A 19,000-nucleotide genomic window follows, 5' to 3' on the forward strand; every position below is an offset into this window, starting at 1 on the left:
TTCCCAAAGAAGACTAGGAGCCCAGGATTCCTGGGTCCAGGCCCGTGTCCTCTCCAGCGCTTCTTGGCCTCAGATTTGTAGGCTCCTAGTAGGGAAGGGGGCAGCTGGGGCCTGCTTCTCTTCGCAGTCATGCCCCTGAGCCCCTGAAGGTGGTACAGCCTCCTCCCTCCTCTTTCTACCTTCCTCTCCCTTGTAGCCGCTCGACTAAGCAAGGGCTCTAGATAAAGCCCCACGGAGAGGATTCAGTTGTGCAGATAACATGCTCTAGTTCTCTCTCCTGGAGGGAGGTGAGGAGGAGGGATGGAAGTGGGGCTCCTCACCCTGGCGTTTTCTTTTTCTCTGCTTTTGATGGTGGGATGCGGGGAGAAGAAAGATCCTCTCCCCTCTCCTACCCACCTCCCGCTTTGGGATCCACTCCAGCCCTGACAGTCACCATAGCAACAGTAGACATGTGACCGCACAGGTCTCTCATAGTCACTATGGCAACCAGTGTCCCCCATTCCCTGGGTTGCCATGGGGATTTGTCACATGGTTCCCCCCCCAACCTGATAACCTGTGGGTCTCCCCGCTTCCCCTTCCCTGCATGAGGACGAGAAAGACAGCAGCCTGGATAAGGGAAGTTCGTGTGTGTGTGTGTTGGGGGGGGGGCCTTTAATTACCATGGCAACAAATCCACACCACCTGGTGACACATCCTCCTGTTGTTATGGCAACAGAAGAACATCACACGGTGACATACGGCCATATTCCCAAGGAAGTGAGCCCTACCCCAAGAGAGGTGAAAGACCTCCCTGCTTCCATTAATTATTCCTCGATTCAGATTGTCTCACATTTTCCTGTGCCTTGATGTTTTTCCCTGTCCACTTCTGTTTACCTGTAAGGAAAGCGGAGGAGTGAGAGCAGGCAGGATGTACCTGGGAGTAAAGTGAATTGCCAAGGGGGCTCTTGAGAAGGTGCTTCTGTGGTTAAGAACTGGAGGGAGGGTTATTTGGAGGCAGCTTCTGACTGCAAGGGGCTCCAGTGTGAGCATGTATAAGGTGGGGACAGAAGGCGGGACGGCTTCTTTACAGTGTCACTTCTCCCCCTCCCCGCCCCCCCCTCCCCCGTTATCATCAATTCATTACTATTGAAGCAAACAAAGTAGAGAAGCACGAATGGGGAGATTGATCGGGCTTCTAGGGAGGGAGATCAATGGATGGATTGATTAAGTCATTCATTCATTCATCCTTCCCATATACCGATCATCGGCTACCTGCTAGGCACTACCTTAGCTCTGTAGGGGTTTCGATGTATAATGTCCCCGCCTCAGGGAGGGGGGATGAGACGAGGGCACAGACGACATGGTGGAATCACTGCCATTAGAAGTGTCCCCAGACATGTGTCCTGGGAGCCCCTCGTCCCAGGAGAACTACCCATCTCCCCTCATGTAGAGACATCTGTTCACATGGGCCCCTTCCAGAACCCTCTTCCCAGTGGAGGAGAGGTGGGGAGTAGCTGGGGGAAAGCAGTTCCCGAGGGTATTTGTGTCCTTCCCTTTCTGGAAGACGGTCCCAAGGGAGCTCCTTCCCTGCCCCCTTTTCCCAGGGTGACCCCTGGCTGACCCCCATTCTGGGGTGATCCACTGGGCTCCAGCTCCACTCAGGAAAACAGCTCCATGGAAACAGGGCACTCTTCTTTTTTTTTCCCCCTCTCTTTTTAGGGCCTCACCTGCAGCATATGGAGGTTCCCAGGCTAGGGGTTGAATGAGAGCTGCAGCTGCCAGCCTACACCACAGCCACAGCCACACCAGGTCCGAGCCGCATCTGTGTCCTACACTGCAGCTCACAGCAACGCCGGATCCTTAACCCACTGAGCGAGGCCAGGGATCGAACCTGCATCCTCATGGATATCAGTCTGATGCGTTACTGCTGAGCCATGACGGGAACTCCAGGGCACTCTTTTTATTTCCCGCTTCCACCTACCTACCCCCCAAAAGCTAGAATCTTCTTATTCCTGTGAAGATGTGGGGTTAGGGACATTGCAGTGTCTTGGGAAGTTTGGGTACCTGTCCGTGGCAGGGGTGTGAGTCTGAGGGAAAAGGGCCTGGGTGGCCGGAGTGGGTGGAGGGGATCGAGTGTGGGCTCCCAGGAAGGGGATGTGTTCTGAGGTTCAGGACAGAGATGGGGTGTGGCTGAGACCAGCCTCCAAGAAAGTCCTTGGGTCCCTGGCCAAAGCCTTCTCCTCCAGAAGTGAAGTTAGGACAGGAAGCCTCCATCTCCAGGCCCTTGCACCGAGTCTGGCTCATGCTGGCATGACATCCTCCCCCACTTTGTCCCCAAGGCTCCTGTTTCTAGCCTCTTTGCTCTTCCCCACCTCTTCATGTTCTTGAGAAACAAGGATGCTTGGGCACTTATCTGTGAGTCTGGTGCCCAGAACCTTCTAATGTCCGGAGGCCATTGTGCACGTTCTCCTGTTGGTGGGCCAGAAGTGAACCCCTTAAAATGAAATACACTATGTAGAGAAAGACTCAGGGTTTTGAAAGACCCCCTCTCTCTCCTTTGCTGCAAAACAAGAGTCTGTTTGAGTGGTCTGGGGCTTTGCGGGAAGCCGTAAGAAGGTGTGAAGGTGACACGCTCCTGCCAGCTCTGCACAGGCTGAGAGCTTTCATCCAGAACCGGGCCTGGTGTGTCCTCATTATTGAAACGTGTGCATGTATTGGAGGCCGTCTGAGGGCTTCGAGAGGCCGGGGGCTGGTGGTGAAGAAGCAGCCTGAGGCTCCAGATCTGTGGTGCTCATCTGCCTCGGCCTGTCTGTCTGCTGCCAGTGTGGTCGTGACAGTCCCTTCCCTGCGGCCTGAGCAGCGATGGAAGCTGCTCTCAGAAGCTCAGAAACCTCAGTCTTATCCGGGCCTCTGCTGTGACCTTCAGCACATGATGTTGGCTGTCTGGGCCTCAGTTTCCTTGGGTTCTGGGCAAGAAGATCCAGCCCATGATGCTTCACGAGGCTGTTGTGCGCATCAAGTGTGGCGTGCCAGGCAAGTGCTTGGTAAACTGTAAGGCAGGCGGAATCCGCCTTTAGGTTTGTGTCACACATTCACATACATTTTCTCATTTGCTTCTCACATCTTCCCTGTGAGGTAGGGAGACGAGGATTCAGAGGCAGCAGCAAACTCTTGGTGCCTGGCATTTCCACAGGCACGATCGATTTTCTCCCCCAAATGGCTTGTGCAAACAGTCAGGGTATTTGTGGCTTTTCCTCGTTTACTGAGGAGGAAGCTGGGGCCAGGGAGGTGAGATGATGGAGGTGGGGCTGAGCCTGTGGGCCAGGGTGATATGCATGCGGGGGACCAGGGCCCTCTCGGCGCCCCTGGCTGCCCCTCAGATGGAGTGGGGAGGTCAAGCGGTGGGAGGCGCAGGGCGTGGGGGCCCCCAGCGCAGCTCCAGCCTGGCCCAGCTGTGTCCTTGACCGCCTGGTACCTGGTTTGAGCGCATCAGCATGTTGGTCATCCTTCTCAACTGTGTGACCCTGGGCATGTTCCGGCCGTGTGAAGACATTGCCTGTGACTCCCAGCGCTGCCGGATCCTGCAGGTGAGCGTGCGTGCGTGCGTGCGTGTGTGCGTGCATGTGTGTGTGTGTGTGTGTGTGTTGGGGGAAGGGGGAAGCTCCGGATCTTTATAACCCAGCCTCCTCCACAAGACGCCCTGAGCCCATGGTGGCGGTGGTGGGGGAGTGAGGGGTGCCCCCCCCCAGCCCACCATTTCTCAGTTTCAGCATCCTCCCTTCCCTTCCGCAGGCCTTCGATGACTTCATCTTTGCCTTCTTCGCCGTGGAGATGGTGGTAAAGATGGTGGCCTTGGGCATCTTTGGGAAGAAGTGTTACCTGGGAGACACTTGGAATCGGCTGGACTTTTTCATCGTCATTGCAGGGTGAGGGCCTGGGCTTGGAGAGGGAACGCGATGGGGGAGATCCGTCCCTTCCCCGGGGCCGGAGTCCGTGGCCCCAGCCCCCACCCCCAGCCCACTTAGAGAGCTGCTTTCTTCCTGCCTGTCCACTAAGGGTCTGGGGCTGTCCCGTCAGTAGTGCTCCAGCCTGTACTTCTCTGAATTCACGGCCCCTCCAGCCACACCTCCCGCTGTTTGTTCTCCGATAAGGCGGCTGTCCTTGGTTTGGGGGTGGCCTTGCCCCCAGATAGAGAGCTGGCTTTTCAGGGTCCCTTGGTAGAGGGGGAGGAGCTGGGCCTTGTGCTGCCCCACTGCAGCAGGATTCCTTATGGACCTCTCTTGACCCCCCCCCCCCCACGGCGGCCTCAGACTCAAAGGGCCTCCCTTTGGGCCCCTCCCTGCAGGATGCTGGAGTATTCGCTGGACCTGCAGAACGTCAGCTTCTCAGCTGTCAGGACAGTCCGTGTGCTGCGACCGCTCAGGGCCATTAACCGGGTGCCCAGTGAGTGATCCCTCGGCCCTTGGCCCCTGGATGGAGAGCCCCAAGAGGACATATGGAAATCTCAGACCCCACCCCTACCTCCTGGCCACTCTCAGGCCTCATCAAGGCCTGGCATACGGAGGCAGACCCCATCAGAGGAGGGCTCAGTGGGGAACTGGGTCCCTGGAGCCAAATGGACCCCCACACCCTCACCACTCCTTTTAGCCTGATTTTCGGTCAGAGTCTCAGACGACCCCTTTCCTGCAGCTAGACTACTGCCCCCTCCAGTGAGGTGGGAGGGAGCAAGGGTGGAGAGGCTGGCAGGCCAGGAGGAGAGGGTGCCAAGCGGGATGGCCTTTTCTAGCCAGAACCGCCTCTCACGCAGTCTGATTCTCCTCGGTGAGCCCACACTGGCCACACCGAGCATGACTTCTCTCAAGACAAAGAACACGCCATGCCTCATCCTCCCGCCTGTGCCTCCTTCCTCTTCCCACTGCCTTCTAAGCCGCTGCAGCAACCGACGCCCGGGACCATTATCTAAATTAAACCGCTTTGGTTTCCAAGCCAGCCAGGCTTTGGCAGCTCCAGCTCCCCCTACATCCTTGCCTCCCCCCCGCCCTGCCGCCACCTTGCTCAGGACCCCTTGAAACTCCCCAACCTACACAAGCTGCTGATGGTCTCTGCTGAGGTCCCAGGAGTGGAGTTGGGGGCGTTGTGATTTTGAGGCTCTGTGTCTGATGTAGCAGTAGCTCCCTTGGCTGTATATGCTGTGTGTGTGTGTGTGTGTGTGTGTGTGTGTGTGTGCGCGCGCAGAGCTGCTCAGTGTGTCGTTGGGGTATGTTGGTGTTAACGGGAGCTCCAGATGAGGGGCGTGCCTCCCCCCCTCTCCCGCCCCAGGTGATGGCTGGCAGATTTATAAGCCTCCAACTACCGCTGTAATTCCCTTAATGCAAACCCTGAGGAACTGATCTCAGTTGGAGCACGGAGGAGCTGAAGGGGGCTGGGGCTGGGGGAGGGAAAGGGACTGAGTGAGAAGACGGGGCTGGCAGGGCTGCTGCAGTCACCAAGGAGGATTAATTAGCAGCTGCTTAGAAGCCTTTTTCCCTGGAGAAGGGCAGGGGGCCATGAGTGGCACTTTGGGGTGGAAACTAGTCACCAGGGGTCTTGACAGGGGCTTGGTGGCCTGGGGGCTGGTTTAGATGTCCTAGATCTGGAGTGGAGCAGGAGGGCAGCATCTCTTTTTTTTTTTTTTGTCTTTTTGCTATTTCTTGGGCCACTCCTGCGGCATATGGAGGTTCCCAGGCTAGGAGCCCAATCGGAGCTGTAGCTGCCAGCCTACGCCAGAGCCACAGCAATGTGGGATCCGAGCCGTGTCTGCAACCTACACCACAGCTCCCGGCAACGCTGGATCGTCAACCCACTGAGCAAGGGCAGGGACCGAACCCGCAACCTCATGGTTCCTAGTCGGATTCGTTAACCACTGCGCCACGACGGGAACTCCCAGCATCTCTAAGTGTATCTTAGGGGCAGGGTTGTGGTGGCTTTCCCCGTGGAAGGGGTTTTTCACTGAAAGCCACCTGAAAAAAACAGCCTGTATCTCCTCAGGTCCTGATGGGAGGATCTGGACCAAGCAGAGACTAGACTCAGGGAGGGGGCTCCGAACCCCAGTGAAACACAGGGCATAGGGCTTGGCTCTCAAAGGGAAATTCCTGCCCACTAATGGCTCTGCTGGAGTTCTCTGCCTCCGTTTCCCCAATGACTTTGGCGGCTCTAACTTAGAAAGGTCAGATGACCACGTCTGGTGGGAAAAGGGAGTAGGAGGGGAGTGTGTGTGTGGTGTGTGTGTGCACGCACATGGAATGGGATTCAGCAGCAGAGAGCCCGGTTTAAGTCCTGGCACCCACGCTTAGCAGCTCTGCGATGCTGGACCAGTCAGGGCAGTTCTCTGAGCCTCCATCCTCATCTGTAACTTGGGGGTGATGTCCACACCAGGATGATGATGGGAGAGTGCGGTGGGATGCGGTGCTGAAGGGTGCTTTGGGAACCGTGGCGTGTCTACCCATCCTTGGCTGTGTGGGCAGGCCAAGGGGGATAGCAGGCAGGGGTTAGGGACTGTGAGGGCTGCCTGCAGAGTTCGAGGTGTCTGTTGGTTTCCCTCTCGCTTGAGTCGGGCTGTCTCAGCCTCAGAAGCCCCAGCGGGCCCCCTCTGGGAGTGCTGCCAGGCCCGTGGCAGCCAGCCTAGCCCGGCCAGCCTGGCGGCCCCAGCGTGGCTTCTGCACCCCCCCCCCCACAGGCATGCGCATCCTCGTCACGCTGCTGCTGGACACTCTCCCCATGCTGGGCAACGTCCTACTGCTGTGCTTCTTCGTCTTCTTCATCTTCGGCATCGTTGGCGTCCAGCTGTGGGCAGGGCTGCTTCGTAACCGATGCTTCCTGCCCGAGAATTTCAGCCTGTGAGTGGTGCATGGGCCCAGAGATGACCTGGAAGTGGTCGTGAGGCTGGGACCTGTCTCAGTCCCTGTCGCTAGTGACATTATCTGTCCTCAGATTGGTGACAGGTCTGGTACTCACACTTGGCGACACACTGGGGGGTCACCTGGGGCGTTTAAAGAATTCCTGGAACCTGGGTCCCCACCCCCCTACAGATTCTGATTTCATTGGTGTGGGCTTCAGCCTGGGTGGGGGGACTTTGCAAAGCTCCTCAGGGAGCCTCAAGTGCAACCATGTTGGGAACCACTGCTCTAGGATGTAGCCCTCCCACATCCCGACTCTGGAGTCTCTCCCTCAGTCCGAATGCTCCCGGCACCCCCATCTGCACCCCCAAATCCCTGTCCCTGCCTAGCACTGATCCTGCCCCTCAGTGCATTCACGCGGCTCTCCCTTCCTGGGGCCCAATCCCCAAGAACCCTGATCCCAGCCTCATCCCTGTCCGTCCCCCTGCCACAGCCCCCTGAGTGTGGACCTGGAGCGCTACTACCAGACAGAGAACGAGGACGAAAACCCCTTCATCTGCTCCCAGCCGCGTGAGAACGGCATGCGCTCCTGCAGGAGTGTGCCCACGCTGCGCGGGGACGGGGGTGGTGGCCCGCCCTGCGGCCTGGACTACGAGGCCTACAACAGCTCCAGCAACACCACCTGCGTCAACTGGAACCAGTACTACACCAACTGCTCTGCGGGGGAGCACAACCCTTTCAAGGGCGCCATCAACTTCGACAACATCGGCTATGCCTGGATCGCCATCTTCCAGGTGGGGTGGCGTGCGCACCGGGAGAGTCCCCAGAATGCAAGCGCCAGGACACGGTCCAGGCTTGGAGCTGTTGTTCTCAGGGTTGGGATGGGGTCAGGGGCCTCTGGACGAGATGGTAGGAGGCTTTAGGGAGCCCAGAGACAGCCTGCCCCTCTGTACCCTCCCCAGGTCATCACGCTGGAGGGCTGGGTCGACATCATGTACTTTGTGATGGATGCTCACTCCTTCTACAACTTCATCTACTTCATCCTCCTCATCATCGTGAGTGACGCCTCCGGCCCCTGTGGGGATGAGGGATCCTGGGAAAACGGGTGGAGGGAGTCCAGAGACGGGGAGGCTTGCCCCGTCTGAAGTGTGAGCTCTCGGGGCAAGTGCTATAGAGACACAGGCAGAGGACACCTGTCATGAGATGTCAGGAAGACAGCCAAGGCCAAGGCCTATCATTTGCTGCCACTTATAACTGTGGGCAATGCATTCCCCAAGAGGCCCTCCGCCCCATCCTGGGCATCTGCTGCTTCATCAGGAAAACGGGCGCTCCTCAACCCAGGGTGATGTTGCCTTTCCCAGAAGGCATTCAGAAATGGCAAAAGGTGGTCCTGTTATTGGCTTTTGGCTGAGGGGCAGGGGGAAGGTAATAGACACCCCCAAATGACAGTCCTACAAAGAATCGTGGCACCCCAAATTCCTACCATTCAGTGTTGAGAAGCACGGCGTGATCGCTTGTTCCTTTCAGTTCAGAAGTTTCAAGACTTTATAAGGACAGAAGACGGGGGCGAAGGTAGCAACATGCCCTAGTTTGAATTACTACCATTCATGATGAAGAGTTTAATTGCTACTACTTGTGGCTAATATTTATTGAGCACTTACTATGTGCCAGTCCTTTCTCATAAGCAGCCATCCTCTCTCTGAGCACTCTATGTGCTGGGGCATTTAATCCTCACCCAGATCCTGTCATCATCTCCATTTTACAGATGAGCAAACTGACATTTCCTCATTTGTCTGACCCCCACCCCTGTGCTTTGCCTGTGCTGTGGATTAATCTCGCTGGGCTGAGTGTCGCCGGCTGAAGTGTGCCTTAACATCCGCTGCCTGCTTAATCCTTAGAACCCCCTGCGAGGTGGCGGGTGTAGGGACAGTGGCCTCTTCTCCTAAACAAGAACCCTGAGGTTTAGAGGCTTGGTCGCTGGGCTAAGTAAGCGACTGGAGCCGAGAATTCAATCCCAGGCTATGGACTCCAAATCCGGCTCCTTTCCATGTCACCAAGAGGACAGTGACAGAGCCAAACAGGATATTGAGAGAAAGAGATTAAGATCTACTCAAGACTTAGGACATATTCGGGGGTTCCTGTTGGGGCTCAGTGGAAACGAATCCGACTAGGAACCATGAGGTTGTGGGTTCAATCCCTGACCTCGCTCAGTGGGTTAAGGATCCGGCAATGCCGTGAGCTGTCGTGTAGGTCACAGACGCTGCTCCGATCTGGCGTTGCTGTGGCTCTGGCATAGGCTGGAGGCTATAGCTCTGATTCGACCCCTAGCCTGGGAACCTCCATATGCTGTGGGTGTGGCCCTAAAAAGACAAAAAAGACACATACACACAAAAAAGACTTAGGACAGGCTCCAGCGTGAGGTGGAGACAGAATAAAAACCTCTTTGTGAGTGAGAGGGGTCTTGGAGAGAAAACAGCCCCCTGCCCCCCTTGCTCCTGCACCACTCCCCTCCCCCACCCCGTAACCTTCCTGTCTGCCCACCCCCCAACACCCCCATCACTTGGGTGGCAAGGCCAGCACAGCAGGAGGAGTGGAAGCAGAAGCTTGATCTTTTCACCATTCGGCTCTCCTTGGGCTTAGGGGGTGGGAAGGAAGCAGACAGCGAGGTAAGGGCCCTAGTTTCTATCCTCCCACACGCCACGAAAAATCTTTCCAAACAGCCCTTTGGAGTCACACTAGTGAAGCTAATTATCATAATTACTAGGACACAATCTAGAAAAAAAAAATCTGCTTTGTCACCATAAATATTCATTACCTTTCATTCTGGATTGTTGTCCAAGCCGTTGCCCTCCCAGAGTCTTGGGGAAACTGAGGCACGGAGGTGGAGGTGGGGGGAGTGGGGCCACGTCAGAGTGACAGCCTGGCCGGTCCTGAGGGTTCAGGGGTCAGCCTATCATCCAGCTGGGGGAGGGGAGAGGTGTGGGGGGGAAAGGGATACAGGCAAGGCCACTGGTCATGAGGATACTGAAGCCCCAGTGTTAAGCGGCTCGCTCAAGGTCACATAGCTAGGCTTAGGACTGGAAGCAAGAGTTTTGTGAACAATGTTTCTGCCAGGATTTTAGAAGAAGCTCAATCCCATGTGAAAACCCCACGTCCCCAAGAGAGCATTCCTTTCCACAGCCTTCCCTACTCCTGATGGGAATTGCGGAGGGATGCTCAGAATCCAGGAGGATGGGTGTGTTTAGGGGCAGGCAGTTTGGGAGAGAGCCTTGCAGGATAGCCTCACGATCAAGAGCCATGCTTTGGAACTCCATAGAGGCTGGTTCCGAGTCTTAGCTTCATCTATGGATTAGCTGAATGATCGCGGGAAATTTCCTCCACCTCTTGAGCCCCTCCTCCCTTGTCGATGGAGACAGTAAAAGCGTCACCTCTTCAGGCTTCATGAATATAAAACAGGATGACGCTTGGGCAGTTATTGAAGCCCGGCACCTGGCACATGGGAACTGCTTGGTCCTCGGCCCCTGGCACTGAGATTCCCTTTCCTTCAGGCTGTCTCCTCTTTCTGTCCCCACCCCCCACAGGTGGGCTCCTTCTTCATGATCAACCTGTGCCTGGTGGTGATCGCCACGCAGTTTTCAGAGACGAAGCAGCGGGAAAGCCAGCTGATGCGAGAGCAGCGTGTGCGATTCCTTTCCAATGCCAGCACCCTGGCCAGCTTCTCCGAGCCAGGCAGCTGCTACGAGGAGCTGCTTAAGTACCTCGTGTACATCCTCCGTAAAGCAGCCCGAAGGCTGGCCCAGGTCTCCCGGGCAGTGGGCGTGCGGGCCGGGCTGCTGAGCAGCCCAGCACCCCGAGGGGGCCAGGAGCCCCAGCCTAGCAGCAGCTGCTCCCGCTCCCACCGCCGTCCATCTGTCCACCACCTGGTGCACCATCACCACCACCATCACCACCACTACCACCTGGGCAACGGGACGCTGCGGGCCCCCCGGGCCAACCCGCAGATCCAGGACAGGGATGCTAATGGGTCCCGCCGGCTCATGCTGCCGCCACCCTCAACCCCCGCCCTCTCCAGGGGCTCACCAGGGGGGGCAGAGTCTGTGCACAGCTTCTACCATGCTGACTGCCACTTGGAGCCAGTCTGCCGCCAGGCGCCCCCTCCCAGGTCACCATCTGAGGCATCGGGCAGGACTGCGGGCAGTGGGAAGGTGTACCCCACCGTGCACACCAGCCCTCCACCGGAGATGCTGAAAGAGAAGGCACTAATGGAGGTGGCCCCCACCTCTGGACCCCCCACCCTCACCAGCTTCAACATCCCGCCTGGGCCCTACAGCTCTATGCACAAGCTGCTGGAGACACAGAGCACAGGTGAGAAAACAGGGTCACCTGGGACCTGGGTAATGTCCCGTCCCGGGAGGGACTAGGGGCTCTGGAGTCAGAAGGACAGGGCTTGGATTCCCATCCTGTCACTCTCGGCCTTAGGACCGTCCACCAGTCATGTTGCTTCTTAGAGTCCTAATTCTCTCATCTGTGAAACTGGGAATCAGAATTCCCACACTGGAATAATAACAATGGCCATCGTGTAATGAGTACTTATTGTGTGCTCTGCTCTGTGCTCTCTGTAGTAATATAGCCGTGTTGATGGATTGCTGTGCGCCTGTCACAGGCTTTGCAGGCAAAACCCCATTGGATCCTCTCATCAGTTTAAGTGCTCATCTTTCTTATTGTCCCCACTTTACTGATGAGAAAAAGGAGGCTTGGAGAGGTTTTGTGACTTGTCCATGGCCGTGCCACTAGTGATGGGTGGAGTCAGGGCCCTTTGACTCTGAGGCCCACGCTCCTTGGTCCTTGTTGCAAGGTTCAGAAGGAAAACGGTCTATGACTCTGTGCAGCATTGTGTCCCACGCTAAGGGGGCTCTTTTTTTTTTTTTCAAGTTTTTTTTAGTCTTTCGCCTTTTCTAGGGCTTCACCTGCAGCATATGGAGGTTTCCAGGCTAGCGGTTGAATCGGAGTTGTAGCCACCGGCCTACGCCAGAGACACAGCAATGCAGGATCTTAGCTGCATACAGCAATGCAGGATCTGAGCTGCATCTGCAACCTACACCACAGCTCACGGCAATGCCAGATCCTTAACCCACTGAGCAAGGCCAGGGATGGAACCCACAACCTCATGGTTCCTAGTTGGATTCGTTAACCACGGAGCCATGAGGGGAACTCCAAGTTTTTCTTTTTTTTTCTTTCTTTTTTTTTAGGGCCACACCTGAGGCATATGGAGGTTCCCAGGCTAGGAATCAAATCAGAGCTACGGCTGCTGGCCTGTGCCATAGCCACAGCCACAGCCACAGCAATGCAGGATCTGAGCCGAGTTTGCGACCATGCATACATCACAGCTCACGGCAACGCAAGATCCCCAACCCAGTCGCAACCTCATGTTTCCTAGTTGGATTGGGTTCCACTGTGCCACGTCAGGAACTCCTAAGGGGACTCTTGTAAACATGAGTTTCACTCTGTCCCCATAGGGAGAATGGGGCTTGGCGCAGCAAGTCCTCGGGGGCTACGAGGCTGATGGGTGGAAGACACTCGCACCTGTGGGCTCCCCCAGTCGGGCAGGGGTGGTGCACCCTCCTCCACACACAGACTCACTGTCGCTGATGCCCTGGGCCTGTGTTTCAGGAAGGATGTGGCACGTGGGAGAAGTGGGATATCTGTGGGATATTGTGTGGGAATGTGGGCTGGGACAGGAAGTTGCCGTCACAGGACGGACGGTGGGAGGGGTTCTCGTGCCAGCTCTTCCACCACCTTGCCATGGGGCGCCAGCCAACTGCATGCACGCATGGTTCCGTTTCCTTCTGTGTAACAGGCAGGGCTGGGACCATCTTAGAAGATGTCAGTGCTGCTCACTGACACCCTCCTGTGTGCATCCGGAAGGAAAGCCTTGGATGCCTCCAAGGGGCCGGGCCCAGAGCAGGGTGTCTTCACATCCATGCTTTCCTTGGGTGGGATCTGAGGTTCCTTTCAGCTCTCACAGTCTATGGACAAAGCTGGATTTTTTTTTTTGTCTTTTTGCCATTTCTTGGGCCGCTCCCGCGGCATATGGAGGTCCCCAGGCTAGGGGTCGAATCGGAGCTGTAGCCACTGGCCTATGCCAGAGCCACAGCAACGTGGGATCCGAGCCGCGTCTGCAACCTACACCACAGCTCACAGCAACGCCGGATCGTTAAGCCACTGAGCAAGGCCAGGGATTGAACCCGCAACCTCATGGTTCCTAGTCGGATTCGTTAACCACTGAGCCATGATGGGAGCTCCTCAAAGCTGGATTTAAATGGGCTTTGATGTCTCGGAATAGGTCACTGTGTGTGTGCTCATGCGCAGTTGGATGTGTGTGTGCCTGTCTGCATGTATGTGTCTGGTGTTCACTGTGCCTGTGTACACACGTGTCTCAGCTGTGTAGGTACATGCCCATGCACATGAGGTAGTGCTCGTGTCCTGCACCCACGTGTGCATGTGCCTGGCATGGGTCTGCCATGTATGTGTGACTCACAAATAGTAGGTATATAAATACAGTACACTTGTGTATGTGAGTATGTGTCTAGTGCACTGGGCGTGTGTCTGGTATGAGAATGTACACGGCTACACGTTTGTGGGTGTGTGTCTTAAGGATCCTTTGGAAGATGCTACTCAGAGCAGTGTTGATGCAGGGCTGGTTTCCCTGGGAAGGAAAGATGGCCCTTCTAGGACATAGGAGCTGCCCGGGACCTCAGAGGACCTCAAGGCCACCTGTCTGGACCCCAAAACCAGCAATGACTGTTAGTGGGATGCTACTGGCACTTGGGGATATTCTGTTGCTCAGGATGGTCCATCTTGCAGGTCATTCAGCACCCTGCCCACCAAATGCCCAGCACTCCATCACTGAAAGCACCCCAAACTTCCCCCTCATTTTATACCCACTCCGAGGGACGGGCTGCCCCCAATAGGAAACTTTGGAGCCTCTAACCTCTACCTTCCTGTCCCAGGCACCTGCCAAAGCTCTTGCAAGATCTCCAGCCCTTGCTTGAAGGCAGACAGTGGAGCCTGTGGCCCAGACAGCTGTCCCTACTGTGCCCGGGCTGGGGCAGGGGAGGCAGAGCTCGCCGGCCACGATATGCCTGACTCAGACAGCGAGGCGGTTTATGAGTTCACACAGGATGCCCAGCATGGCGACCTCCGGGACCCCCACAGTCGGCGTCGGCAGAGCCTGGGGCTGGACGGGGAGCCCAACTCTGTGCTGGCCTTCTGGAGGCTGATCTGTGACACCTTCCGAAAGATTGTGGACAGCAAGTACTTTGGTAGGGGAATCATGATCGCCATCCTGGTCAACACGCTCAGCATGGGCATCGAGTACCACGAGCAGGTAAGGTCACGGGCAAGGACCTGGTCCCTGGGGCCGGGACCCTCTGCCTTCCTCCCCTCCCGCCCCACGTTCTGTTCAGCCCCCTGCCCCTAGCCTGCACCGCGCCACGGGGAGGAGGACCAGAGGGTGATGCGCCAACACGTGGGGGCTCTTTGGAGAGTGAAATGTCACTCTGTCTCTCTGAGTGTGGAGGTTGCTCAGGGCAGGGGCGGGGTCTGAACTGGATGCTGTGTTATCTGGGAAGGCTTCTGAGAGGAGGCGGGCTTTAAAAGAAGTACACGAGTGGCAGGCATCAGATGGGGGCAAGGCCTCTGCGGAGGGACAATCGCAAGTCACAAACGGAGGATGGGCTGCCCCCCCCCCCCATTCACCGGACTCAGTAATTAGGGGTGTGATTGACTGGAGGCAGGAGGGGGCTGGGCAGGTAGGGATGCGGAGTGGAGGGCTGGAGCCTGCACCTGGGTAGGGGAGGGAGGAAGGCCATCTGCTCGTGGCCTCTGTTCTGGGAGCCGTGCTGCTGCTGCTGCGAGCCGAGCGAGCGGGGAGGGCTGTGCTGGTGGAGAAGAGCTCCCAGCATGGTGAGGGGACTTGAAACCATTGCGTTTGAGGAATCGTTCTAAGAACCGGGCTGTTTAGTCAGGAGAAGAGGAGGCTCAGCAGGGACAGGCGAGCTGTCTTCAAATATTTGAAGGGCTGTCATGTGGAAGAGGGAGCAGGCTTGTTTTATGGGCCGGTGGCTGCGAGCAATGGGATCCGGGATGCGGGGGAGGAGGCGGTTTCCTCTCTCAGAGCCGCGCAAGGACAGAAGGGGCGGCCTGGGGAATCCCACTGCCCCCCCCCCCATAGTGACTGGAGATGGGAGCAGGCACCATGGGGGCCTCACAACTGGCGATGGCTTCACCCCCATAGGGCTCCTTCCAGAAGGCAGTCTTTCCCCCCAGTGGAGCCTTCCAGGTCACCCCCTTGGCGGGGTTCTTTGGGAAAGAACGGAGGCCAGCAGGCAGGTGTTGCCGTTCAGAGGCCCTTCTGTGCTCTTCCTTCTTTTTTTTTTCTGGTTTTTTTTTGTTTTTTTTGGTCTTTTTGCTTTTTCTAGGGCCGCTTCCGCGGCATATGGAGGTTCCCAGGCTAGGGGTCGAATCGGAGCCGTAGCCACCGGCCTACGCCAGGGCCACAGCAACGCGGGATCCGAGCCGCATCTGCAACCTACACCACAGCTCACGGCAACACCGGATCCTTAACCCACTGAGCAAGTGCAGGGGTCGAACCCGCAACCTCATGGTTCCTAGTCGGATTCGTTAACCACTGCGCCATGACGGGAACTCCTGTGCTCTTCTTTCCTGAGTTTAGTCGCTGCCCTGGGGCTCGGGGAGGGGTCAGGGCTGTCAGAATCCGACCTTCCCTGGTGTGGACCGAGGCTGCGCACTGTGACAACCCGTTCCCAACCCGCCCCCAACCCGCCCCTGCCCCGCCCACGCCCCTGTTAGCCCCGCCCCCCACCCCCGCCCCCATCAGTCTACGCCTGTGTAAGAGCCAGAGGTGTGAAGGGGGCGCATGCTCACGTGATGTGGAAAGGGGCGGGGCCTGAGCTCCAATGGGCGAGCCCACCGGGGTGGGGGGTGCCGGCGTTGGGGGAAGGAGGAAGAAGGGGATCTGGATCGAGGCTGGCGATACTAGGTTCAAGCTGTGGCTGGAGCAAACATGAGATGTCCACTTTTCAGGGGGCTCCGAAGCCCCTTACTGTCCACCCCACTCAGCACTCAGCTCCTGCCCCCACTACCCTGTCCGGCCAAGTGCACCCCAGGCCCAGCCCCTCCCTCCCCACCATCACACCATGTTGATGCCCCTTGCTCCTGCCTCAGTGACCTGCATCCAGCTGGCTACACCCTGTTCCCTTCCTTTGGAGGTGAGGTGGAGGCAGAGCGGCAGTGTCAGCAGGTGGGGCGAATGGCACTTTGGTGGGTGTGTTGTGTCTGGGCGCGTAGTAGGCCGTAGGTGTGTCTGCTCAGTCACCCTCCTGGGGAGAGGTGCTACACTCTGCCTGGCTGGCGGCGGAAGCATTTCCTGTCGCAGGGACCCAGGTGGTAGCATCTCCTAATCTGCCATTCCCCGGCTCCCAAGCCTGAACCTGAACCTTCTCCCCCTTATCCCAGTTCCGGCTTTCATCATGTGCCCCTCTGCCAGGGGGGCAGCTCTTCAGCTGCTGGTGGAGACTTTGCACCAGAAAGAAGCTGAGTCACAGAGAGGGAGGGCAGATGAAGCTGCAGTGAGAGGGCTTTCAGTTAGCCATCAAACAGGACAACCCCTTGGGGAAAAGTAAAAACAGTTCAGTCAGGGGTGCCTGCAGCATCTTATCCAAGAGTCTGAGGAAAGCAGGGGTCAGCGCCCCAAGCCCTCAGCACTAGGGGGTCCCCACTCAGTGGCGGCACGGGGTCTGCTCCAGGGAGGAGTTTGTTCCAATACTTGGCCACTGAGGGCCCCACAGGGGTGAGTGGGAGTCCTCAGCAGGCTAGGCAGCTAGATGACTGACTGCTGCTGCCTGGCAGGCTCAGGGACTGGGGTGGTAGGAAATCCCAGAGGCAGCCATGGCCCTGTGCTTGCAGGCACTGCGGCATGAACGTCCTGCCATCTGGGTCCTGGAACCTGAGCAGGCTGCGGGAGGGCCGGGAAGGGAGTGAGGAGATCTGGAAAGTCAGAGACGGAGGGGGGGGTATGGAGACACAGAGGGAGACAGAGAAAAGGAGAGACAGAGACAGCGATAAAGGGAGATACGGGCACAGAGAGCAAGGTGGAGACCCAGAGGGAGAGAGAGAAAAGGAAGGCAGAGACACAAAGATAAGAGGGTCAGAGATGCAGACACAAGAGATGGAGACTCCTGGGGAGGAGATGCAGAGGTTTAGGGCTGACAGAGACCCATGCAGGGAAAGAGCCCCAAACAGACAAAGACCCAGATGCAAACAAGGACAGACGGAGCAGGGATGAGGAGACAGAGGCTCAGAGGGAGCCTCAGATGAAGGAGAGAGGAGGAGCCGGTTGAGCCAGGGAGCCCAGAGAGACAGCGAGGAAGTGTGTCCGCAGATCCTGACAGAGGCTCATGGTTTCCCTCCAGTGCCCGTGATGAGGGGCCATTGATCCTAGTATTAATCAGAGAGGGGAACACTGGAGAGGGTGTTGCTGTGCTTCCCTAGAGGAGAAGCCCAGCTCTCTTTCCAGCCCAGTTTGCTGCTGCCCTTTCCAGCCCTGTGCTCTGCCACTGTCACTGACCCTCCCCATCATTTGGCTTTCCTGCCAGGGACAGTGGTACCCCTTCTGCCCCTCTCCACCAGCCTCTTGACAGAGGAAGCATCCATTTTGTCATATCCTAACCCACCCAAGGTGGGCCCCATGCTATCCACACTCTCTCCCTTTCCCCACCCTTAACCCACCAGCTGGCAGAGAAGTGACAGGGTTGGTTTGTTCAGAGAGACTGGTGAGGTAGACAAGGATGCAGGACTCTGTGGAGGGAGCAAGAATGACACGATGAGTTCCCGTCATGACTCAGAGGGTTAAGAACCTGACTAGTATCCATGAGGATGCAGGTTCGATCCCTGGCCTTGCTTGGTGAGTTAAGGATCTGGTGCTGCATCAGACTGTGGCGTAGGTCACAGATGTGGCTTGGATCGGGCGTTGCTCTGCTTCTACCCTAGCCTGGGAACTTCCATATGCTGCTGGTGCAGCCCTAAAAAGAAAAAAAGAAAAAAGAATGTGACATGAGGTCGAAGGTGTGATCTGATGGAGGGCGGGCAACTGTGTCCCATCCACTAGGGGGCGGTATGGGGAACAAGGAACCTGTGAACTATCCATCCATCCATCCATCCATCCATTCATTTCACACACATTTTCTCTGCATCAGAATTGGGCCTAAGCAGAGGCATGCTGATAAATGTTTAACAACCAGCCCTTTACAAAGAAAAGATGTCCTCGAGTTCCCTGGTGGCACAGCTGGTTAAGGATCTTGCATTGTCACTGCTGTGGCTTGGTTTTGATCCCTGGCCTGGGAACTTCTGCATGCCACTGGAAAGTGTTTTTTACAGCCAAAAAGAAAAAAGAAAAAAAGTCCTGATTTGTGGTGTTTGTAGTGTCTGCCAATTTCCATGGTGTAAATGCTCCCACTATGGCTATTTGCAAGCTACCAATATGACGTCACTGCACATGGAGTTGGGAAGACAAGGGCACAACAAGATGCTCTGGCACACTTTGGGGCTGGGGCACTTTGTCCTTCCTCTCAACACCTCACCAAGTAAACAGTCACACATTCTTTTTTTTTTTTTTGCCATTTCTTGGGCCGCTCCCGTGGCATATGGAGGTTCCCAGGCTAGGAGTTGAATCGGAGCTGTAGCCACCAGTCTATGCCAGAGCCACAGCAACACGGGATCTGAACCGCGTCTGCAACCTATACTGCAGCTCACGGCAACGCCGGATCCTTAACCCACTGAGCAAGGCCAGGGATCGAACCCGCAACCTCATGGTTCCTAGTCGGATTCGTTAACCACTGCGCCACGACGGGAACTCCCAGACATTCTTGATGTAGTACACGCTTGGAAAGGATGCACACAGGAGCCCGTGACCCAGACTCTGTTAAGGATTCAGGGAGGACTTCCGTAGGACATGACTTCAGAGCTGAGTTTGAAAAAAAGAGTAAGATATGGCCAGTGAAGGGTGGAGGGAAAGGCACAGCATGGGGAGGGCCAGAGGCACCAGATACCAAAATGGGGAGATTTCT

General features: G+C 56.7%; 1 protein-coding gene across 7 annotated transcripts in view; it reads left to right on the top strand.

The window, feature by feature from the left end:
• CACNA1G (calcium voltage-gated channel subunit alpha1 G) overlaps positions 1-19,000 on the top strand; it is a 67,972-nt gene that overhangs the window by 4,398 nt on the left and 44,574 nt on the right. For all 7 annotated transcript variants that reach the window (XM_047757873.1, XM_047757874.1, XM_047757875.1 and 4 more), the window contains exons 2-9: positions 3,455-3,566; positions 3,772-3,905; positions 4,325-4,422; positions 6,695-6,854; positions 7,348-7,648; positions 7,817-7,909; positions 10,436-11,219; positions 13,865-14,241. In XM_047757873.1, the coding sequence (XP_047613829.1) occupies positions 3,455-3,566; positions 3,772-3,905; positions 4,325-4,422; positions 6,695-6,854; positions 7,348-7,648; positions 7,817-7,909; positions 10,436-11,219; positions 13,865-14,241 (2,059 nt within the window). The remainder of the gene's footprint in view (positions 1-3,454; positions 3,567-3,771; positions 3,906-4,324; positions 4,423-6,694; positions 6,855-7,347; positions 7,649-7,816; positions 7,910-10,435; positions 11,220-13,864; positions 14,242-19,000) is intronic.

Source organism: Phacochoerus africanus, chromosome 14 (genome assembly GCF_016906955.1).
Source record: "Phacochoerus africanus isolate WHEZ1 chromosome 14, ROS_Pafr_v1, whole genome shotgun sequence".
In the NCBI taxonomy this organism is placed as follows: Eukaryota; Metazoa; Chordata; class Mammalia; order Artiodactyla; family Suidae; genus Phacochoerus; species Phacochoerus africanus.